The 24,186-nt window shown below is 50.7% G+C and overlaps 1 protein-coding gene across 1 annotated transcript; it reads left to right on the top strand.

Moving 5' to 3' along the window:
* The first annotated feature begins 1,128 nt into the window (after positions 1 to 1,128).
* ACADS (acyl-CoA dehydrogenase short chain) lies at positions 1,129 to 19,900 on the top strand. The gene is made up of 10 exons (XM_038763631.1): positions 1,129 to 1,197; positions 4,426 to 4,616; positions 15,235 to 15,384; positions 15,573 to 15,684; positions 17,615 to 17,766; positions 18,082 to 18,252; positions 18,391 to 18,528; positions 18,780 to 18,875; positions 19,095 to 19,151; positions 19,326 to 19,900. Exons 1-10 carry the CDS (start codon positions 1,158 to 1,160, stop codon positions 19,476 to 19,478), a joined length of 1,260 nt encoding a protein of 419 aa, XP_038619559.1. The 5' UTR covers positions 1,129 to 1,157; the 3' UTR covers positions 19,479 to 19,900.
* Positions 19,901 to 24,186: the final 4,286 nt, after the last annotated feature.

The raw sequence follows: 24,186 nt of genomic DNA, 5'->3' as shown, positions 1-24,186 counted from the left end.
CTGGCCTCTCCCCAGCGTTTAGTCCAGTGCTCTGCACACAGTAAGCGCTCAGTAAATACGATTGAATGAATGAATGAACAAATGCCATCATTATTATTATTATTATTATTATTGACATCAGTCTACTTGTTTTGTTGTCGTCCGTCTCCCCTTTCCTGTGAGCCCGTTGTTGGGGAGGGACCGTTCCTATCTGTGGCCCAACTGGCCTCTCCCCAGCGTTTAGTCCAGTGCTCTGCACACAGTAAGCGCTCAGTAAATACGATTGAATGAATGAATAACAAATGCTATTATTATTATTATTATTGACATCAGTCTACTTGTTTTGTTGTCGTCCGTCTCCCCTTTCCTGTGAGCCCATTGTTGGGTAGGGACCGTCTCTACATGTTGCCAACTTGTACTTCCCAAGCGCTTAGTACAGTAAGCGCTCAGTAAATTCTATTCTATTTTGTACATATCTATTCTATTTATTTTATTTTGTTAGTATGTTTGGTTTTGTTCTCTGTCTCCCCCTTTTAGACTGTGAGCCCACTGTTGGGTAGGGACTGTCTCTATATGTTGCCAATTTGCACTTCCCAAGCGCTTAGTACAGTGCTCTGCACACAGTAAGCGCTCAATAAATACGATTGATGATGATGATTGAATGAATGAATGAACAAGTGCTATTATTATTATTATTGACATCAGTCTACTTGTCTTGTTGTCGTCCGTCCCCCCTTTCCTGTGAGCCCGTTGTTGGGGAGGGACCGCCTCCATCTGCGGCCCAACTGGCCTCTCCCCAGCCTTTAGTCCAGTAAGCACACAGTAAGCGCTCAATAAATACGATTGATCGATCGATCGATCTGTGGCCCAACCGGCCTCTCCCCATCGTTTAGTTTTGTTCTCTGTCTCCCCCTTCTAGGCTGTGAGCCCACTGTTGGGCAGGGACCGTCTCTCTATGTTGCCAGCTTGGACTTCCCAAGCGCTTAGTCCAGTGGTCTGCACACAGTAAGCGCTCAATAAATACGATTGATTGATTGATTGATTGATTGATTGGTCCGCCCCCAGGAAGCGCTCAGTAAATGGGCTGGGATGAGGGAGTTGCTGCAGGGCTCCGGGCCCCGCCCCGCGCCCTCCCCCTGCCCCTTCTGCTGGGCCAAGGCTGAGGTGATCGAGGAGCAATGGCGGCCGTCGCCTCCCTGCTGGGCCGGGCCTGCCGAGGTGAGCGGGCCCGGGGGCACCGGCCGACCACCAGACGGGGTTGGGGACCGGCCCGACTGACCGGAACCGACCACCCCCCGACCCCTTAACCCCTCGTCAGGCCCCTCCTCGTCAGGCCCCGGGCCCCGAGGCGACCCTGAGGCGGCCCTGAGGAGGGAACAAGCCCTCCGCCCCACTTCCGGTCCAGGCCCAGACTGACCACCCGCCATCTTCTCCCCCTCCCCACAGCACCTGTATATATAATAATAATAATAATAATGGCATTTCTTCCGCCAGTTGTCAGCTGTGTGACTTGGGGCAAGTCACTTCACCACTTTTAGACTTGACTGTGGGCCCGATGTTGGGTAGGGACTGTCATCATCATCAATCGTATTTATTGAGCGTTTACTATGTGCAGAGCACTGGACTAAGCGCTTGGGAAGTACAGATTGGCAACATATAGAGACAGTCCCTCTGTCTCTATATGTTGCCAATTTGTACTTCCCAAGCGCTTAGTCCAGTGCTCTGCACATAGCGCTCAATAAATATGATTGATTCAAGGCCCTGCTGAGAGCTCACCTCCTCCAGGAGGCCTTCCCACACTGAGCCCCTTCCTTCCTCTCCCCCTCTCCATCCCCCCATCTTACCTCCTTCCCTTCCCCACAGCACCTGTATATATGTTTGTACATATTTATTACTCTATTCATTTATTTATTTAACTTGTACATATCTATTCTATTTATTTTATTTTGTTAGTATGTTTGGTTTTGTTCTCTGTCTCCCCCTTCTAGACTGTGAGCCCGCTGTTGGGTAGGGACTGTCTCTATGTGGTGCCGACTTGGACTTCCCAAGCGCTTAGTACAGTGCTGTGCACACAGTAAGCGCTCAATAAATACGATTGATTGATTGATTGAGTCCGCTGTTGGGTAGGGACTGTCTCTATGTGTTGCCGACTTGGACTTCCCAAGCGCTTAGTCCAGTGTTCTGCACACAGTAAGCGCTCAATAAATATGATTGATTGATTGATTGATTAAGCCCTCAATAAATATGAATGAATGTGCTGGGCACTGTATTAAGCACTGGGGTAGATCCAGAATAATAATAATAATTATGGTATTTGTTAAGCACTCACTATGTGCCATACACTATACTAAGCACTAGGGTAGATACAGGATAATAATAATAATAACAATAATGGTATTTGTTAAGCACTTGCTATGTGCCAGACACTGTACTAAGCACTGGGGTAGATACAGATAGTAATAATACTAATAATTTATTCATTCATTCAATCGTATTTATCGAGCGCCTACTTTGTGCAGAGCACTGGACTAAGCGCTTCGGAAGTACAAGTCAACAACATCTAGAGATGGTCCCTACCCAACAATGGGCTCACAGTCTAGAAGGGCGAGACAGACAACAAGACAAAACATGTAGACAGGTGTCAAAGTTGTCAGAACAAATAGAATTAAAGCTATATGCACATCATTAACAAAATAAATAGAATAGTAAATATGTACAAGTAAAATAGAGTAATAAATCTGTACAAATATATATACACAAGTGCCGTGGGGAGGGGAAGGAGGTGGGGGCGGGATGGGGAGGAGGAGAGGAGAAAGGGGGCTCAGTTTAAGAATGTTATTAAGAACTTGTTACGTGTCAGACATTGTATTAAGCGCTGGGGTAGTGATAATAATAATTATGGTATCAGTTAAGCACTTACTATGTGCCAAGCCCTGTTCTAAGCAGTGGGGTAGATACAAGGTGATCAGGTTGGATACAGTCCCTGTCCCACACAGGGCTCACCGTCATTCATTCATTCATTCAATCAATCGTATTTATTGAGCGCTTACTGTGTGCAGAGCACTGTACTAAGCGTTTGGGAAGTAGAAGTACCGTCTTAATCCCCATTTTGCAGATGAGGTAGCTGAGACCCAGAGAAGTGAAGTGACTTGCCCGTCGTCAAACAGCAAGATATGTGGCGGATTTGGGATTAGAACCCATGACCTCCTGATTCCTAGGCCCTCTCTCTCCACTAAGCCACTCAGATAACATGATGATAATAATAATGGTAGTTAAGTACTTGCTAGGCGCCAGACAGGGTACTGAGCCCTGGGATAGGTAAAAGCAAATCAGGTTGGACACAGCCACCTCACTATTGTGACCCAGACCCTCACTCCCTCTCCCTCTGACCCGGATGACCCAGGCCCCTCTAATAATAATAATAATAATGATGGCATTTATTAAGCGCTTACTATGTGCAAAGCACTGTTCTAAGCACTGGGGGGGATACAAGGTGATCAGGTTGTCCCACATGGGGCTCACAGTCTTCATCCCCATTTTCCAGATGAGGGAACTGAGGCCCAGAGAAGTGAAGTGACTGCTTCTCTAATAACAATAATAATCATAATAATAGTGGTATTTATAAAGTGCTTACTATGTGCTAGGCACTGGTGTGGATACAAGCAAATTGGGTTGGACACAGTCCCCGTCCCACATAATAATAATAATGATGGCATTTGTTAAGCACTTACTATGTGCAAAGCACTGTTCTAAGCACTGTGGGGATACAAGGTGATCAGGTTGTCCCATGTGGGGCTCCCAGTCTTCATCCCCGTTTTCCAGATGAGGGAACTGAGGCCCAGAGAAGTGAAGTGACTTGCCCGAAGTCACACAGCTGACAAGCAGCAGAGTCGGAATTAGAACCCATAACCTCCGACTCCCAAGCCTGTGCTCTTTCCACTGAGCCACGCTGCTTCTCAATAATGATGGCATTTGTTAAGCGCTTACTATGTGCAAAGCACTGTTCGAAGCGCAGGGGAGGATACAGGGTGATCAGGTTGTCCCATGGGGGGCTTACGGTCCTAATCCCCATTTTCCAGATGAGGGAACTGAGGCCCAGAGAAGTGAAGTGACTTGCCCAAAGTCACCCAGCTGACCAGTGGCGGAGCCGGGATTTGAACCCATGACCTCTGACTCCCAAGCCCGTGCTCTTTCCACTGAGCCACACTGCTTCTCAATTATGATGGCATTTGTTAAGTGCTTACTATGTGCAAAGCACTGTTTGAAGCGCAGGGGAGGATGCAGGGTGATCAGGTTGTCCCACGGGGGGCTCACGGTCCTCATCCCCATTTTCCAGATGAGGGAACTGAGTCCCAGAGAAGTGAAGCGACTTGCCCAAAGTCACCCAGCTGACCAGTGGCGTGAACCCATGACCTCTGACTCCCAGGCGCGGCTTTTATCCACCAGGCCCCGCTGCTTCCCTGTCGCTTGCAGCCCTGCGCCCGGGTGGGTGGCGGGGACTCCATACGGTGTACCAGACCGTGGAGCTGCCCGAGACCCATCAGATGCTGCGCCAGACGTGCCGCGACTTTGCGGAGAAAGAGCTGGTGCCCATTGCCGCCCAGTTGGACAAGGAACACCGCTTCCCTGCTGCTCAGGTAAGAACCACCACCCGCTCCGGGTGGGAGAACTTGCAGTACTTCCCAAGCGCTTAGTACAGTGCTCTGCACACCGTGAGCGCTCAATCATCATCATCATCAATCGTATTTATTGAGCGCTTACTATGTGCAGAGCACCGGACTAAGTGCTTGGGAAGTACAAATTGGCAACATACAGAGACAGTCCCTACCCAACAGTGGGCTCACAGTCTAAAAGGGGGAGACAGAGAACAAAACCAAACATACTAACAAAATAAAATAAATAGAACAGATATGTATAAATAAATTAAATAAATAAATAGAGTAAAACAATATGTACAAACATATATACATATATACAGGTGCTGTGGGGGAAGGAAGGAGGTAAGAAGGGGGGATGGAGAGGGGGACGAGGGGGAGAGGAAGGAAGGGGCTCAGTCTGGGAAGGCCTCCTGGAGGAGGTGAGCTCTCAGTAGGGCCTTGAAGGGAGGAAGAGAGCGAGCTTGGCGGATGGGCAGAGGGAGACGCAGCAGCCCTTAATTCTGTTTATTCTGACGACTTGACACCTGCCCGCGTGTTTTGTTTTCATTCATTCAATCGTATTTATTGAGCGCTTACTGTGTGCCGAGCACTGGACTAAGCGCTTGGGGAAGTCCAAGTTGGCAACGTAAGTGATCAGGTTGTCCCACTTGGGGCTCACAGTCGTACTCCCCATTTTACAGATGAGGGAACTGAGGCGCGGAGAAGTCAAGTGACTTGCCCAAGGTCACACAGCGGACATGTGGTGGAGCCGGGATTCGAACCCATGACCTCCGACTCCAAAGCCCGGGCTCTTTCCACTGAGCCAAGGAGATAAAGACTGTGAGCACCTGGTGGGCAGGGACTGTGTCCAATTCAATTTGCTTGTATCGATCTCAGTGCTTTGTACAGTGCCTGGCACATAGCGCTTAACAAATATCACTATCATCATCAATCGTATTTATTGAGCGCTTACTGTGTGCAGAGCACTGTACTAAGCGCTTGGGAAGTACAAGTTGGCAACATATAGAGACAGTCCCTACCCAGTAGTGGGCTCACAGTCTAACAGATTATTATTGGTATTATTATTAATAATAATGATGATGATGTAATGCTGTCAGTTTCAGCCTTTCTTTTGCTGTCTGTCTCCCCCTTCTAGACTGTGAGCCCGTTTGTTGGGTAGGGACCATCTCTATATGTCGCCGACTTGGACTTCCCAAGCGCTTAGTACAGTGCTTTGCACACAGTAAGTGCTCAATAAATTCATCCATTCATTCAATCGTATTTATTGAGCGCTTACTGTGTGCAGAGCACTGTGCTAAGCGCTTGGGAAGTCCAAGTTGGCAACATATAGAGACGGTCCGTACCCAACAGCGGGCTCACAGTCTAGAAGAGTAGTCTCATAGTCTAGAAGATATGATTGAATGAATGAATAGTAGGTAGAGCCGGGGCCTCGGAGTCAGAAGGACCTGGGTTCGAATGCCGGCCCTGTCACTCGTCTCTGGTATGACCTTGGGCAGGTCACTTCTCTGGGCTTCAGTTACCTCAGTCGTAAAAGGGGGATTAAGAGTGTGAGCCCCATGTGGACACGGATTGGGGCCAACTGATTATCTTGTATCTACCCCAGCGCTTAGTTCAGTGTCTGGCACTGAACTAATCAAGCAAGAACTCAATCAATCAATCAATCACATTTATTGAGCGCTTACTGTGTGCAGAGCACTGTACTAAGCGCTTGGGAAGTCCAAGTTGGCAACATACAGAGAAAGTCCCTACCCAACAGTGGGCTCTCAGTGTAGAAGGGGGAGACAGAGATCAAAACCAAACATATTAACAAAATAAAATAAATATAATAGATTTGTACAAGTAAAATAAATAAATAAATAGAGTAATAAATCTGTACAAACATATATCCATATATCCAGGTGCTGTGGGGAAGGGAAGGAGGTAAGATGGGGGGATGGAGAGGGCGACGAGGGGGAGAGGAAGGAGGGGGCTCAGTGTGGGAAGGCCTTCTGGAGGAGGTGAGCTCTCAGTAGGGCCTTGAAGGGAGGAAGAGAGCTAGCTTGGCAGATGTGCGGAGGGAGGGCATTCCAGGCCCGGGGGATGACGTGCGTGGCTCAGTGGAAAGAGCCCGGGCTTTGGAGTCAGAGGTCAGGGGTTCGAATCCCGCCTCCGCCACATGTCTGCTGTGTGACCTTGGGCAAGTCACTTAACTTCACTGAGCCTCAGTCACCTCATCTGTAAAATGGGGATTGACTGTAAGCCCCACGTGGGACAACTTAATCACCTTGTATCCTCCCCAGCGCTTAGAACAGTGCTTTGCACATAGTAAGCGCTTAACAAATGCCATCATTATTATTATTATGTGGGCCGGGGGTCGACGGCGGGACAGGCTCGGCTTCAAGGCTGCCATCCCCTCGCCCCCTCCTACTTCACCTCCCTTCTGTCCTTCTCCCTGGCAGCCCGCACCCTCCGCTCCTCTGCCGCCGCTCACCTCCTCACCAGGCCTCAGTCTCGCCCGTCCCGCTTCCCTAAATCCATCAGGGCCAGAACAGGAAAATCTCCTGAGCTGAGAGGAGAATCCCGGCTGGCAGCCCAGCATATTCTTCAAATCAGCCGTCATTTGGAGGCTATGTCATCATCAATCGCATTTATTGAGCGCTTACTGTGTGCAGAGCACTGGACTAAGCGCTTAATTATGTCAATTTTTCTTGTCATCCCCATGGTCTGTAAACATTTGCCCTTCGATGGGTGATAATAATTACAACTGTCGTATTTGTTAACTGCTTACGATGTGCCAAACGCCTTTATGAGTCACCGCGGTAGATACAGGGACAAGCATCATCATCATCATCATCATCATCAATCGTATTTATTGAGCACTTACTATGTGCAGAGCACCTGTACTAAGCGCTTGGGAAGTACAAATTGGCAACATATAGAAACAGTCCCTACCCAACAGTGGGCTCACAGTCTAAAAGGGGGAGACAGAGAACAAAACCAAACATACTAACAAAATAAAATAAATAGAATAGATATGTACAAACAAAATAAATAAATAAATAAATAGAGCAAAAAATATGTACAAGCATATATACATATATACAGGTGACACACAGCCCCTGTCCCGTTATTTATTTATATTAACATCTGCCTCTCCCTTGTGGGCAAGGAATGTGTCTCCGCCAACTCTGTTGTAGTGTATTCAATCAATGTCGTATTTATTGAGCGCTTACTGTGTGCAGAGCACTGTACTAAGCGCTTGGGAAGTACAAGTTGGCAACATATAGAGACAGTTAATCAATCAATCATATTTATTGAGCGCTGGGGAAGTACAAGTTGGCAACGTATAGAGACGGTCCCTACCCAACGGTGGGCTCACAGTCTAAAAGGGGCTTAGTGCAGCGCTCTGCGCACAGTAAGCGCTCAATAAATATCATTGATGATGATGGTGAACAGTCCAAAGAGGGAGGAAGAACAGGAAGTTGATCCCTAATTTAAAGATGAGGAGATCTAGAGGGGAGCCCAACCTAGGAACTCAAGGAAAGAACATTCGGTTTTGTTGATCTTTGCTTTTTGCCCTCGTGTTGTCTTAGTGTTTTGTTTCATCTCTCATCATCATCAATAGCATTTATTGAGCGCTTACTATGTGCAGAGCACTGTACTAAGCGCTTGGGAAGTACAGATTGGCAGCATATAGAGACAGTCCCTACCCAACAGTGGGCTCACAGTCTAAAAGACTTGTGTCTGTCAGTGGTTCCCCTCTCCCCCTTTTTATTTTCAAACGGTGAGCCCCCTGAGAGACCGGGACCTCGGACAAATTCGCAACTGTGTTTTCTTAGTGCTTAGGACAATGCTTGGCACCCAAGAAGTGCTTAGTAAATACTGTTAATGGTAACTACTACTACTTGTTCCTGGGAATGGAAGATGTTTGGTGGCTCTTTAAGTGGGAATGGCTTGGCGGAATCCCGCTTTCCCACTTTCATTCATTCAATTGTATTTATTGAGCACGTACTGTGTGCAGAGCACTGTACTAAGCGCTTAAGGCTCACTTTTGGCTGGGCCTTGTGATCTGGGCTTGGGTCTCGGTGGGCCTTGGCGATGGAAGCGTCGCGTGTCGTGCCGGGCCTGCAGCCTTGCCGAGCCTAGAGAAACAGCGTGGCTCAATCAATCAATCAATCAATCGTATTTATTGAGCGCTTACTATGTGCAGAGCACTGTACTAAGCGCTTGGGAAGTACAGATTGGCAACACAAGTGGCTCAGTGGAAAGAGCCCGGGCTTTGGAGTCAGAGGTCATGGGTTCAAATTCCGGCTCTGCCAATTGCCAGCTGTGTGACTTTGCCTCAGTGACCTCATCTGTAAAATGGGGATTAAGACTGTGAGCCCCCCCCCCCCCCCTCCGTGGGACAACCTGATCACCTTGTAACCTCCCCAGTGCTTAGAACAGTGCTTTGCACATAGTAAGTGCTTAATAAATGTCTTTATTATAATTATTATTATTAATTGCTATTAGTGTGATGACTTCACAGAGAAGCAGCGTGGCTCAGTGGAAAGAGCCCGGGCTTGGGAGTCAGAGGTCATGGGTTCAAATTCCGGCTCTGCCAATTGCCAGCTGTGTGACTTTGCCTCAGTGACCTCATCTGTAAAATGGGGATTAAGACTGTGAGCCCCCCTCGTGGGACAACCTGATCACCTTGTAACCTCCCCAGTGCTTAGAACAGTGCTTTGCACATCGTAAGCGCTTAATAAATGTCATTATTATGATTATTATTATAAATTACTATTAGTGTGGTGACTTCACAGAGAAGCAGCGTGGCTCAGTGGAAAGAGCCCGGGCTTTGGAGTCAGAGGTCGTGGGTTCGAATCCCGGCTCCGTCACATGTCAGCTGTGTGACCTTGGGCGAGTCACTTCACTTCTCTGAGCCTCAGTTCCCTCATCTGTAAAATGGGGATTAAGACTGTGAGCCCCACGTGGGACAACTTGATCACCTTGTATCCCCCTCCAGCGCTTAGAACAGTGCTCTGCACATAGTAAGTGCTTAACAAATGCCATTATTATTATTATTATTATTCACAGGTTGCCCCCAGCCCCTCCCCGGTCTGCACCCGTCAACCAGGGGCAGAGACCCCCAGAAATCAATCAATCCGTCGTATTTATTGAGCGCTTACTGTGTGCAGAGCACTGTACTAAGCGCTTGGGAAGTACAGGTTGGCCCCTCTTCCTTTCCACTCTCCCCCCCAACGTTCCCCCCACCCCCGGCTGGTGGGTGGGAGAGGGGGCCTGTGGCTCAGGTTGCCCGAGGGCTCAGAGGACCAGCCCGGCCACCCTGTCCCCCCGTTCCTGGCCGGTCCGGCCCCCTTCTCCGGACTCCCTCTGAGCATCCCGGAGCGGTGGCGGGGACCAGGGGGAGGGAGGAGGAGGAGGACGTTAGTGAGCGGTGGCCTCCGCCCCGAAGCTGGGCTAGGTGGCTGGCGAGACGTCACGCAGCACGACCCCGCAAGCAGCGTGGCTCAGTGGAAAGGAGTCCGAGGTCATGGGTTCAAATCCCGGCCCCGCCACTTGTCGGCTGGGTGACTTTGGGCAAGTCGCTTCACTCCTCTGGGCCCCACACATCTGGAAAATGGGGATGAAGACTGTGAGCCCCCCGTGGGACAACCTGATCACCTTGTAAACTCCCCAGCGCTTAGAACAGTGCTTTGCACGTAGTAAGCGCTTAATAAATGCCATTATTATTATTATTACTATTCCGAAGGGCATCATCTCCAGCCGCCCCTGGGCTCCGCGGCAGTTCTTGGTCCCCGCAGGTCTCCCTGGCCACCCCCCAGCAACTTCCTCGGCCCACCCAGACTCAGGCTGGGCTCTGCCAAAGCAGAGGGGGGCCCCCGGCCCCTCCTGCCTCTAGCCACGACCTGGCCAGAATGGCTACTCCAGTCCTCACGCTGTTACCAGCGTGGCTCAGTGGGAAAAGCATGGGCTTGGGAGTCGGAGGTCATGGGTTCGAATCCCGGCTCCGCCACCTGTCTGCTGTGTGACCTTGGGCAAGCCACTTAACTTCTCTGTGCCTCAGTTACCTCATCTGTCAAATGGGGATTACTACTGTGAGCCCCCCGTGGGACAACCTGATTACCATGTATCCTCCCCAGCGCTTAGAACAGTGCTTTACACATAGTAAGCGCTTAACAAATGCCAATATTATTATTATTATTATTATCATTATTATTATTATTATTACCAGAGAGCTCTCCGTCCGGTGCCTTCTGGGCTACTTCCACCACTCGGCGGCCAGCTGGAAGCCACATGCCTCTGTCAGTCAGTCATTCGTATTTATTGAGCGCTTACGGTGTGCAGAGCACTGTATTAAACCCTTGGGAGAGGACAAGAGAACAATAGAATAATAATAATAATGGCATTTAGGAGGCCTTCCCAGACTGAGCCCCTTCCTTCCTCTCCCCCTCGTCATCATCATCATCATCATCAATCGTATTTGTTGAGCGCTTACTATGTGCAGACCACTGTACTAAGCGCTTGGGAAGTACAAATTGGCAACATCGTCCCCCTCTCCATCCCCCCATCTTACCTCCTTCCCTTCCCCACAGCACCTGTATATATGGATATATGTTTGTACATATTTATTACTCTATTTATTTATTTATTTATTTATTTATTTTATTTGTACATATCTATCCTATTTATTTTGTTAGTATGTTTGGTTTTGTTCTCCGTCTCCCCCTTTTAGACTGTGAGCCCACTGTTGAGTAGGGACTGTCTCTATATGTTGCCAATTTGTACTTCCCAAGCGCTTAGTACAGTGCTCTGCACATAGTAAGCGCTCAATAAATACGATTGATGATGATGATGCTTACTATGTGCAAAGCACTGTTCTAAGCACTGGAGAGGTTACAAAGTGATCAGACACATTCCCTGCTCACAACGAGCTTAAAGTCTAGAGGGGCGCCTCTGCCCTTTCACAGCTGCATTTAGAAGCAGCGTGGCTCAGTGGAAAGAGCCCGGGCTTTGGAGTCAGAGGTCATGGGTTCAAATCCCGGCTCCACCACTTGTCGGCTGTGTGACTTCGGGCAAGTCACTTCACTTCTCTGGGCCTCAGTGACCTTATCTGGAAAATGGGGATGAAGACTGTGAGCCCCCCGTGGGACAACCTGATCACCTTGTAACCTCCCCAGTGCTTAGAACAGTGCTTTGCACATAGTAAGCGCTTAATAAATGCCATTATTATTATTATTATTATTAAAAGTCACTTAACTTCTCGCCTTACCTCCTTCCCCTCCCCACAGCACCTGTATATATGTATACATGTTTGTACGTATTTATTACTCTATTTATTTATTTTACTTGTACATATATATTCTATTTATTTTATTTTGTTCATACGTTTCTTTTGTTCTCTGTCTCCCCCTTCTAGACTGTGAGCCCACTGTTGGGTAGGGACCGTCTCTGGATGTTGCCAACTTGTACTTCCCAAGCGCTTAGTCCAGTGCTCTGCACACAGTAAGCGCTCAATAAATACGATTGATTGATTGATTCTCAGTTACCTCATCTGTAAAATGGGGGTGAAGATTGTGAGCCCCCCGTGGGGCAACCTGATCACCTTGTAACCTCCCCAGCGCTTAGAACAGTGCTTGGCACATAGTAAGTGCTTAATAAATGCCCTCATTATTATTATTATTTAGCTGATCTGAGTTGGCACAGAGTAAGCACTTAACAAATACCGCAGTTATTATTATTTTTGTTATTAGTACTTTTATTCTGAAACCGAGCGCCTCCAAGCCTGAGGGGACTCTACCTTTAGCCTCTGGGCCTAGTGAGGGTTAGGGTTGGGATCATCATCATCATCAATCGTATTTATTGAGCGCTTACTGTGTGCAGAGCACTGTACTAAGCGCTTGGGAAGTACAAATCGGCAACATATAGAGACAGTCCCTGCCCAACAGTGGGCTCACAGTCTAAAAGGGAGTAGGGCCTGGGCCTTCCCGGTTAAAGACCACAGCTGTTCGTTCAGCCAGAATCCAAAAGACACAGCAGTTGGGAACCTCCCGTCTGGATGCCAGGAGTGTCGGGGAAGGTTGTGTGGGAACGGAAAAGGGGTGAAGAGGGAATGTTTCCGAGGGGTTTGAATGAAGACCAGTTAACTCTCCAAAAAGGAGCCAGCCTCAGGACCCTGGGGCCAAACCACTGGTCAGGCCGTTGGCTATGTTGGCTTGAATTCCCTGGCCACAAATACCAGTATTATTAATAATAATAATAATAATTCATTCATTCAATTGTATTTATTGAGTGCTGACTGTGTGCAGAGCACTGTACTTAGCGCTTGGGAAGTACAGTTTGGCAACATATAGAGACGGTCCCTACCCAACAGTGGATGGTGATGATAGGATTAGTTAAGCATTTACTATGTGTCAAGCGCTGTTCTAAGCGCCGGGGTAGGTACAACTTAATCAGGTTTGACACAGGCTCTGTCCCACTGGGGACTCATCATCTTAATCCCCATTTTACAGACGAGGTGACTGAGGCCCGGGGAAGTGAAGTGACTTGCCCAAGGTCACACAGCAGACACGTGGCGGAGCCAGGATTATTCATTCATTCATTCAATCATATTTATTGAGCGCTTACTGTGTGCAGAGCACTGTACTAAGCGCTTGGGAAGTACAAGTTGATTAAAATCCAGGTCCTTCTGACTCCCAACCCTGTGCTCTGCCCACTAGGCTACACTGCTTCTCATGAACCATTGGGTTCAAGGGTCAGCGTGGCCGAGGGCCCGGACCCCCAGGATCTCACCACACCAGCATCAGGTTGCCAAGGCAATGCTCCACACACAGACAGAATTTAGTCGGCGTGGTTCTCCGTCCGCCCGTCTTACATCCAGAGCCGTAATTGACCTTGATTCATTCATTCAGTCGTATTTATTGAGCGCTTACTGTGTGCAGAGCCCTGGACTAAGCGCTTGGGAAGTACAAGTTGGCAACAGATAGAGACGGTCCCTAACCAACAACGGGCTCACAGTCTAGAAGGAGGGAGACAGGCAACAAAACAAAACATGTGGACGGCTGTCAAGTCATCAGAACAAACAGAATTCAAGGTAAATGCACATCATTAACACAATAAATAGAATAGTAAATATGTACAAGTAAAATAAATAGAGTGATACAAACGTCTATACAGGTGCTGTGGGGAGGGGAAGGAGGTAGGGCCGGGGGGATGGGGAGGAGGAGAGGAAAAAGGGGGCTCAGTCAGGGAAGGCCTCCTGGAGGAGGTGAGCTCTCAGGAGGGCTTTGAAGGGAGGAAGAGAGCTAGCTTGGCTTTCAATCTAGTTGGCGTGGGGTGAGAGGATCATTTCACACCTTGACTTCTGCAGGGGTCCTCTCACTGACTGTCCTGTTTCCTGTCTCTCCCCTTTCCAGTTCGTTCTTCAATCTGCTGCCCGGATCATTTTAATCAATCATCAGTCACGTTTATTGAGTACTCGCTGTGTGCAGAGCATTGTATCTATATGTTTATATGTATATATTTACATATATATACATATATAAGGCAGAAACTCCTCACCCTGGGCTTCAAGGCTGTCCATCCCCTGGCCCCCTCCTACCTCACCTCCCTTCTGTCCTTGTCCAGCCCAGCCCGCACCCTCCGCTCCTCCACCGCTGATCTCCTCCCCGTACCTCGCTCTCGCCTGTCCCGCCATCGACCCCCGGCCCACGTCATCCCCTGGGCCTGGAATGGCCTCCCTCTGCCCATCCGACAAGCTTGCTCTCTTCCTCCTTTCAAGGCCCTGCTGAGAGCTCACCTCCTCCAGGAGGCCTTCCCACACTGAGCCCCTTCCTTCCTCTCCCCCTCGTCCCCCTCTCCATCCCCCCCATCTTACTCCTTTCCTTCCCCACAGCACCTATATACATGTATATATGTTTGTACATATTTATTACTCAATTTATTTATTTATTTATTTTATTTGTACATATCTATTCTATTTATTTTATTTTGTTAGTATGTTTGGTTTTGTTCTCTGTCTCCCCCTTTTAGACTGTGAGCCCACTGTTGGGTAGGGACTGTCTCTAGATGTTGCCAATTTGTACTTCCCAAGCGCTTAGTACAGTGCTCTGCACATAGTAAGTGCTCAATATATACGATTGATGATGATGATATATGTTTGTACATATTTGTTACTCTATTTATTTTACTTGTACATATCTATTCTATTTATTTTATTTTGTTAGTATGTTTGGTTTTGTTCTCTGTCTCCCCCTTTTAGACTGTGAGCCCACTGTTGGGTAGGGACCGTCTCTCTATGTTGCCAACTTGGACTTCCCAAGCGCTTAGTACAGTGCTGTGCACACAGTAAGCGCTCAATAAATACGATGGGTGATGATGATGATTGTATTGAGCCCTTGGGAGAGTACAGTATCACACAGTTGGTAGATATGTGCAGTCTAGTTGGGCGACAGTCATGAATAAATGTCTTTCACCCCCCTGTAAGCCGTAAGCTCCTTTTGGGTGGGGAACCTGTCCGCCAACTCGGCCGGATTTTATGCTCCCAAGCGCTTAGTCCGGTGCCGTGCACACAGAAAGGGCCCAGTGAGGGCCACTGATTGCTCGATCCTGGGAGCAGGTGAAGAAGATGGGAGAGCTGGGACTCCTAGCCATGGATGTGCCCGAAGAGTTCAACGGCGCGGGGCTTGATTACCTGGCCTACTCCATCGCCATGGAGGAGATCAGCCGAGGCTGCGCCTCCACCGGGGTCATCATGAGCGTCAACAACGTAAGCCCCCGGCCTCGTCCGGCCCTCCGGCACGCTGAGCTGAGCACGACGCGGAGGCCCCGCGTGTGGGGCCGGGCCTGACGGGGGGCTCGTCACCCTGGGGGTGGATCCCCGTGGCCTGGGTCGGGACAGTGGGACTCCGGAGGGGGTGGGCAGGGGTCACCGGGGCTCTCTGTCACTCCTGCCAGTCTCTCTATTTGGGGCCAATCCTGAAGTTTGGGACGAAGGAGCAGAAGCAGCAGTGGATCGCTCCCTTCACCAGCGGCGACAAAATCGGCTCCTTCGCCCTCAGTGAACCAGGTACCGGGGCGGGAGGCCGGGGGCCACCCAAGGACCTGGGCTCTTCTCTTCCCCTCCTCCTCCAAGTCCCTCCCCACCAAGGCCGAAGGAAGGAGGGAGAGAGGAAGAGGAGGAGGAGGGGAAGCGGAGGAGGCCAGCCTCATGTGCTGTTCCTGGATCTTTTAGACTGTGAGCCCACTGTTGGGTAGGGACTGTCTCTATATGTTGCCCATTTGTACTTCCCAAGCGCTTAGTACAGCGCTCTGCACACAGTAAGCGCTCAATAAATACGATTGATGATGATGGATTGCAGAATCGGAGGCCTTCCCGGCGGAGTGGTTTCAGGGCCGGAGGCGGCCTGCCCTTCCCAGTCGGCACCCGACGCCCTGGGGATTCGGGGGCTAGGTGGGGAGGAGGGAGGGTGCTTGGCTGGATCAAAGCCTAAGAGTTCCGTATTTTCCTCTTATTTTGAAATCCTGGGGAGTTTGCAATGAAGATGAAATCTGAAAGACTATTTCCTATCACCGTATACTGCATCTATTTAAATGTAATTTTTCAGTCATGGAACAGTAATGTATATTACATATTAATAGTGAACATTTGGTTTCAGGTAAAAAAACGAGAGGGCAAAGTGCTAATCAAAAGCTTGTTGGAGGCAGGAAACATATTTGCCAACTCCTTTACCCACCCAAAAGCTTAGTATAGTGCTCTGCACAGAGTAAGCGCTCAATAAATATCATTGATGATGAGGTTCAAAGGTCCTAGCCGCCCTTTACCCCTGATCTCCAGGGACTCCCAACACCCTCCTCCCCGACTCCTTTCTTCTCTTCTCCTTGGCCTTTCCCATGGACAAAGGCTCCGGAGCGTTTTCCTGATAGAATTATGGATTTGTTAAGCGCTTACTATGTGCCAAGCCTGTACTAAGCGCTGAGATAGATAACAAGGTAATGAGAGTGGACACCATTTTACGGTTGAGGAGACTGAGGCACAGAGAAGTGAAGTGACTTGCCCAAGGTCGTACAGCAAGCATTTGGCAGAGTCGGGATTAGAACCCAGGTCCTTCTGATTCTCGGGCCTTTGCTCTCTCCACTCTCGAACCTCATTGTCCGTCAGTACGGGGCCATGCCACTCCTGAGCCAAGCTCACGTCTGAGCGTTGTGGTTGTAGGAGTCCCGCTGGCTGGGTTGTTCTCTTGTCATGTGTTTGTAATTTTCAGGGCATAAATTGCACTTAAAAACATACATATAGTTACCTTTCTTCTTCTTATTATTATTAACTTTTGTCTCATTTTACCTGGAAAAATTGGTGTTTTACGGCGAGGATGTGTAGGGTCCATGGCTCAGTGGAAAGAGCCCGGGCTTTGGAGTCAGAGGTCATGAGTTCAGATCCCAGCCCTGCCACTTGTCAGCTGTGTGACTTTGGGCGAGTCACTTCACTTCTCTGCGCCTCAGTTCCCTCATCTGTAAAATGGGGATTGAGACTGTGAGCTCCCCATGGGACAACCTGATCACCTTGTAAGCTCCCCAGCGCTTAGAACAGCGCATTGCACATAGTAAGCGGTTAATAAATGCTATCATCATCATCATCATCACAGTCCCTGTCCCCTGCGGGGCTCACATTCCAAAGGGGAGGGAGGCCAGCTATTTGAGCTGCGCTGCGTTCAGTCACTCAATGTGTACATTGAGTCCCTACTTAGAGCACTGTATTAAGAGCTTGGGACAATAGATTAAAGGGCAAAGACACAGTCTATACCTTCAAGGAGCTTACAGTCTAGAGGGAACACATATACTAAATAAACTCCAGGTGGGGGGAAGGAGAAAGGGACAGGGAGACCGGCCTCCGGCTGAACAAGGCTCGGGTAGGGTGGGATTGATTTGGGGTTTGGCTCGGGGGGCCCGGAGTCAGCGGGGAGACAACAGCCTGGTCTAGCGAAGGTGTATGCCCGGGGCAGGGAACGGCAGCGACGCCGGAGCCGCTTCAACCACGGCGCGGGCAGAGGGGGACTCTTGGGTCCTGAATGGCACCAAAGCCTGGATCACCAACGCCTGGGATGCCTCGGCTACCGTGGTGTTTGCCACCACAGACAAGGCCCTGAAGCACAAGGTGATAGAGGCGGGTGAGGGTGGGGGTGAGGAAGAGGCACCGACCGGCTGCCCGGCCCTCGGTCCTGGCTCGTGGTCGACCTTTTCGGGCTCCGAGGGTGCCACTAGGCCGCTGTGGGAATCGGTGCCTTTCTCCTGCTGGAGCAGCCCAGGGAGTCTGAGCTAACGCGCGGAGGGAAGGGCTCTGGGGGGCCAGGCTTGCAGCCAAGGTCTGGTCCCTCGGCCGGCTGCGCCTCCCTGAGCCTCTTCGGGGTTTGGGGAAGGTAGGGGACGGTGAGCTGGGCCCCGGGTGACCTCGCGGCCCGGGGCCGTGCAGGGCATCACAGCCTTCCTGGTGCCCATGCCGACGCCCGGCCTGTCGCTGGGCAAGAAAGAGGACAAGCTGGGGATCCGCGCCTCCTCCACCGCCAACCTCATCTTCGAGGACTGCCGCATCCCCCGCCACCACGTGCTCGGGGAGCTCGGCCAGGGCTTTAAGATCGCCATGGTGAGCTCCCCCCTCCCCGGGCACCCCCTCTTCCCTCCCCCAACCCACCCTGGCGAATGGGCCCCGCTCCCCCGGACCCGAGGAAGAGAGGTGGGCGGACCCCTCCGCGCTGACCCGAGCCTCCCTCCGTCCCCCCAGCAAACCCTGGACATGGGCCGCATCGGCATCGCCTCCCAGGCGCTGGGCATCGCCCAGGCCGCCCTGGACTGCGCCGTGGACTACGCAGAGAAGAGGGTGGCCTTCGGGGCCCCCCTCACCAAGCTGCAGGGCATTCAGGTATCGGAGGCGGCGGACGGGTCGAGGCGGGCAGTGGTTTATCCCCTAGCCCCTCCGTGGCAACAGCCCCGGTCCTGTTGGCTAAGGCCGAGCGTACCGGTTCCTGACCTCCATCTCCATCCCTCCCCTCCCCGGCCACTGGCCCTCTGCCCGTCCCCGCCCATCCGGAGGGCACCAGGGGGCTGAGCATCGAGGGCAGCAGCTGCCTGGGCCAACGCCGGGGTTGGGATGCATTGATGGGTGCATTTCAGTTCAAGTTGGCGGACATGGCCCTGGCCCTGGAGAGCGCCCGCCTGCTCACCTGGCGCGCTGCCATGCTGAAGGACAACGGCAAGCCTTACGGCAAGGTGAACGCCCCCCTCCAGTGGAAAATGGAGAGTGAGGGGAGGGGGATGGATCAGACTGGGGTCAGAAGGAAAGAGGCAGAGCCGTGGGACGGGGGCTTCCCGGGCCGGCGTCTGAGCGAATTGGTTATTCCAGCTGCCTCCTCCCCGGCCCAGAAGGGAGCGGGGGTTGTGGGGGTCATCCAGGCCTGACCGTCCGCTCTTCCCCCCCTGCGCACGTAGGAAGCCGCGATGGCCAAGTTGGCGGCGTCCGAGGCGGCCACGAGCATCGCCCACCAGGTGAGTAGGGCGGATCTGCAAGGCCGGGACCGGGGATGCCAAACTCACCCATCTCCCGGGCCGTCCCCCAGGGTGTGGAGGCCCAGGAGCCCCTCGCGGGGCTCAGCCCTCAGGGGTAGCGGGGAGGGAGCGGAGGAGCTGGGGAAGGCTCAGCCCCGGCGGCTCCGATCCCAGGCCATCCAGGTCCTGGGCGGGATGGGCTACGTGACCGAGATGCCCGCCGAGCGCCACTACCGCGACGCCCGCATCACGGAGATCTACGAGGGCACCAGTGAGATCCAGCGGCTGGTCATTGCCGGCCACCTGCTCAAGAGCTACCGGGGCTGAGCCAGCTCTCCCGGCCCCCCCGGCCACCGCTCCTGCCCCCCTGGGAGAGCACCGAGGAGTGAGGGTGGGCCCTGCCCCATCTGAGGAAGAAGGGTAGAGCTGGGCCCCTGGGCCCGGGTTGGGCAGAGCTGGCAAGAAGGAAAGGGGTGGGAGGGGTCGATTTCTCTTGGCACCAGGAGGTGCCCCTGAAGGGCAGGAACCGGGTCTGACATCTCCAGTGGGAACCAGGGCTGTGCCAGCCCTATTGGGGGTGACACTGCCTGCTGCCCCTCCTGCCCCTCCTGCCCAAAATGGTGTGGGCTCAGCACTGTGGCTCTGGCTTGGACTTGGCTCCTAGCACAGGCGTTTCCTTCTTTCTCCTCGCCTCTCTTCCTCTTTCCTTTCCCTGATCTTCCCCGCTTCTTCTCTCTCCCCTCTTCTTCTCTCTTCCCTCTTTTTCTCTTTCTCCTCTTCTCTCTCCCCTCTTCTTCTCTCTCCCATCTCCTCCCTGCCTCGCTTCCGTCTCCCCTCTGCACTGGCCGGCCGGTTAGCTGAGGCCCGTGGAACGAAGCTTCCAGGGCAAGGAGGAGGCCATGGCGTTGGCCCTCATCGCTCTTTTCCCTTCTCCCCATTTCCTTCCCCACCGCCCCCCTTGTCTCCAGAGCAGGAATGGGAAGGGGGAGGGGCCCTGAGAGCTTGGCCTCCCCATCCCGATGCCTCTCCGTCACTCCTTTTTGCCTGTTGGCTCATCTGTAGCAGGGAGCTATTAGGTGCCCACCCTTGAGGACAGTAGACCAGGGGAGAAATGGGCACCCGCCACCTGCCAGCCTCGTCAGACAGGCGGTAAGTGGGTGCCCCAAGCTTCCCCCAGCAGGCACGGCCCAGACTTTCGTGCCTGATAACTCCACGGGCACTGTGCCCAGCTTGGTGGGCAGCAGCGTGGACCGGGTGCCAGCCCTTCAGGCCTGCAGAAAAGACTCAACCTGGCAGACCTCACTGTGTCTTGTTTCACGACGTTAGTTTTATGATTCTTGTTTTTAAACTGAGAGTTTTGTATGAGTTGATGCAGGCGAGATGGAGAAGATACCCTGCATTTTATACAAGCCACTGCTACTTGGTCCTTGGTGCAGGTGACAATCAAATAAAGTATTCTCGGCAACCAGTAGCCTCTGCCTTGCCCTGCAGACACCTCCGGTGGGGTGGGGAATGGGCAGTGCCGTGATATTGAGCTCCTCAGAGAATAATAAGAATTGGGGGTTTCATTTGACCCACCCTTTCACCCTCCTGTTGGAATCGGTGTGGGGATGTGAGGCAAGCTTTGTGGGGAAGGGTCAGGGTCTCCGGCCACCCGGTCCCCTCCTGCCCGTCAGCTGGCGGAGGCCCGTGGCCCCGGGACGTCGTCCCCAGTGACGAGGAGTCGCACAAGGCCGGTAAACTGGAGGAGGGAGGGAGGTGTTCCTGGCTGGAATATTCAGCAGGAAGAACTAAGAAACTAGGCTCCCAGCAGCCTCTTCAGCAGAAAGGGCTCCTTGCCTTCATCATCATCAATCGTATTTATTGAGTGCTTACTGTGTGCACAGCACTGTACTAAGCGCTTGGGAAGTCCAAGTTGGCAACATATAGAGACAGTCCCTACCCAACAGTGGGCTCACAGTCTAAAAGGGGGAGACAGAGAACAAAACCAAACATACTAACAAAATAAAATAAATAGAATAGATATGTACAAGTAAAATAAATAAATAAATAAATAAGTAGAGTAATAATTCTATTACTCTTCATCTTCCTTCTGTCTTGGAACTCCCTCCCCCACCTGTATATATGTATATATGCCTGTACATATTTATTGCTCTATTTATTTATTTTACTTGTACATATCTATTCTATTTTATTTTGTTAGTATGTTTGGTTTTGTTCTCTGTCTCCCCCTTTTAGACTGTGAGCCCACTGTTGGGTAGGGACTGTCTCTATATGTTGCCAGCTTGGACTTCCCAAACGCTTAGTACAGTGCTCTGCACACAGTAAGTGCTCAATAAATAACGATTGATTGATTGATATATGACAGACCGTCGCTCAATCCATCAATCATATTTAGTGAGCACTTGCTGTGTGTAGAGCACTACACTAAGCGCTTGCAGGAGTACAACACAACAATATGAGACAAGTTCCCTGCCCACAGTGAGCTAATTCTCCCCACCTTCAGAGCCTTCCTAAAATCCCACCTCCTCCAAGAGGCCTTCCCCAACTAAGCCTTCATTTCCCCTGCTCCCTTTCCCTTCTGCATCACCCTTGCACCTGAATCTGTACCCTTTAATAATAATAACGATGACATTTATTAAGCGCTTACTATGTGTAAAGCACTGTTCTAAGCGCTGGGGGAGATACAAGGTGATCAGGTTGTCCCACGGGGGGCTCACAGTCTTCATCCCCATTTTACAGATGAGGGAACTGAGGCCCAGAGAAGTGAAGCGACTTGCCCAAAGTCACACAGCCGACAAGTGGTGGAGCTGGGATTTGAACCCATGACCTCTGACTCCAAAGCACGGGCTCTTCCCCCTGAGCCACGCTGCTTCTCATTTTTATTTACTCACCCCATCCTAAGCCCCACAGTACTTAGGTCCATATCTAGAAGCAGCATGAGAAGGAGCGTGGCTCAGTGGAAAGAGCCCGGGCTTTGGAGTCAGAGGTCATGGGTTCAAATCCCGGCTCCGCCACTTGTCTGCTGTGTGACTTTGGGCAAGTCACTTCACTTCTCTGGGCCTCAGTTACCTCATCTGTAAAATGGGGATTAAGACCGTGAGCCCCACAAGGGACAGCCTGATCACCTTGTAACCTCCCCAGCGCTTAGAACAGTGCTTTGCACATAGCGCTTAATAAATGCCATTATTATTATTATATCTAATTTTTTTTGAACGTCTATCTCCCCGTCTAGACTGTAAGCTCCTTGCGGGCCGGGAACATTTCTACCAGCTCCTTTATTGTACTCTCCCAAGTGCTCAGTACAGTGTTCCGCACACAGTAAGTGCTCGATAAATGCCGTCGACTAGTCCTTTGATTGATTAACCAGTTCCTCTGCCTCCTCTGAAGCAAATGGCAGCACAGAGTGTTCTCTCCTTTGGTGCCATTGTGGGTAGGAAAAGGGAGGGATTTGAGGGGCCAACGGAATGATCCCAAAGGTGAGTGAATCCCGGCCAGCCAGGAACTGAGCTGGCAGAGGAGCGGGACCCAAACGATCCCCTCAAAGGCAGCGAAAGGTAAAAACTGGGCAGGGAACGTGTCTGCTAATTGTGCTGCAATCTCCCAAGCATTTAGTACAGTGCTCTGCGCATCCTAGGTGCTCAATAAATACCATTGATTGACTGAAGGACAAGAGGGGAAGGTAGCGTCTGACTTGTTTCATTTGTAAATTATTTTCCGCCTTTTAGAGTGTCACCTCCTTGTGGGCCCGAATCATGTCTTCTATTAGTATATTTCCCTCTAGACTAAGCTCGTTATGGGCAGGAAATGTCTGCTTATTCTGTTGTATTGTACTCGCCCAAGCGCTTAGTACAATGTATTCAGTCGTATTTATTGAGTGCTTACTGTGCACAGCACTGTACAGCAGCGTGGCTCAGTGGAAAGAGCACGGGCTTTGGAGTCAGAGATCATGGGTTCAAAGCCCGGCTCTGCCAACTGTCAGCTGTGTGACTTTGGGCAAGTCACTTCACTTCTCTGTGCCTCAGTTACCTCATCTGTGAAATGGGGATTAAAATTGTGAGCCCCCTGTGGGACAACTTAATCACCTTGTAACCTCCCCCAGCGCTTAGAACAGTGCTTTGCACATAGTAAGCGCTTAACAAATGCCATCATCATCATCATCATCATCATCACTTGGGAGAGTACAATACAGTAATTAACAGACACATTCCCTGCATACAGCAAGCTTACGGTTTAGAGGGGGACAGACATTAATATGAATAAATAAATCCCAGATATGGACATAAAGTGCTGTGGGGTTGGGAGGGGGGCAGTTCATTCATCAGTCGTATTTTCACCAGTTGTATTTATTGAATGCTTAATAATAATAATAACAATGGTATTTGTTAAGCGCTGATTATGTGCCAAGCACTATTCTAAACACCAGGGTAGATACAAGGTTATCAGGTTGTCCCATCTGGGGCTCACAGCCTTAATTCCCATTTTACAGATGAGGTAGCTGAGGCACAGAGAAGTTAAGTGACTTGCCCAGGGTTACACAGCGGACAAGTGACGGGGTCAGAATTAGAACCCACGACCTCTAGCTCCCAAACGCGTGATCTTTCCACTAAGCCACACTGCTTCCCTTATTGTGCGCAGAGCATCGTGCTTGGCACTTGAGAGAACGGACACCTTCCCTGCCCACATGGAGGGAGCAAGTCAGGGTGAGTCAGAAAGGAAGGGGAGAAATGAAAAGAAGGGCCTCTTGGAGATGTGCCATCAATAAATAAGGCTTTGAAGAGTAATTGTCTGTTGGATATGAGCAGGGAGGGCGTTCCAGGCCAGAGGTAGGATGCGGGCGAGAGGTCAGCGGTGTGATGGGCGACACGGAGACTGAGTGAGAAGGTTAGAATTAGAAGATTAGAATTAGATTACATTAGAAATTAGAATTGTGGGTCAACCCACAAACTTTACCCGCATTCATTATTACTCTATTTATTTATTTATTTATTTTACTTGTTCATAATAATAACAGCATTTATTAAGCGCTTACTAT

This window comes from Tachyglossus aculeatus, chromosome 21 (genome assembly GCF_015852505.1).
Source record: "Tachyglossus aculeatus isolate mTacAcu1 chromosome 21, mTacAcu1.pri, whole genome shotgun sequence".
NCBI lineage: Eukaryota > Metazoa > Chordata > Mammalia > Monotremata > Tachyglossidae > Tachyglossus > Tachyglossus aculeatus.
The sequence above is the reverse complement of the archived record's forward strand: the minus strand, read 5'-3'. Positions and strand labels throughout refer to the sequence as shown.

Coding starts and splice junctions, on each gene's coding strand:
- ACADS (XM_038763631.1), top strand. CDS start 1,158: ATGGCGGCCGTCGCCTCCCTGCTGGGCCGGGCCTGCCGAG. Junction 4,617..15,234: donor ACCGCTTCCCTGCTGCTCAG/GTAAGAACCACC, acceptor TCCTGGGAGCAG/GTGAAGAAGATGGGAGAGCT. Junction 18,253..18,390: donor AGGGCTTTAAGATCGCCATG/GTGAGCTCCCCC, acceptor CCGTCCCCCCAG/CAAACCCTGGACATGGGCCG.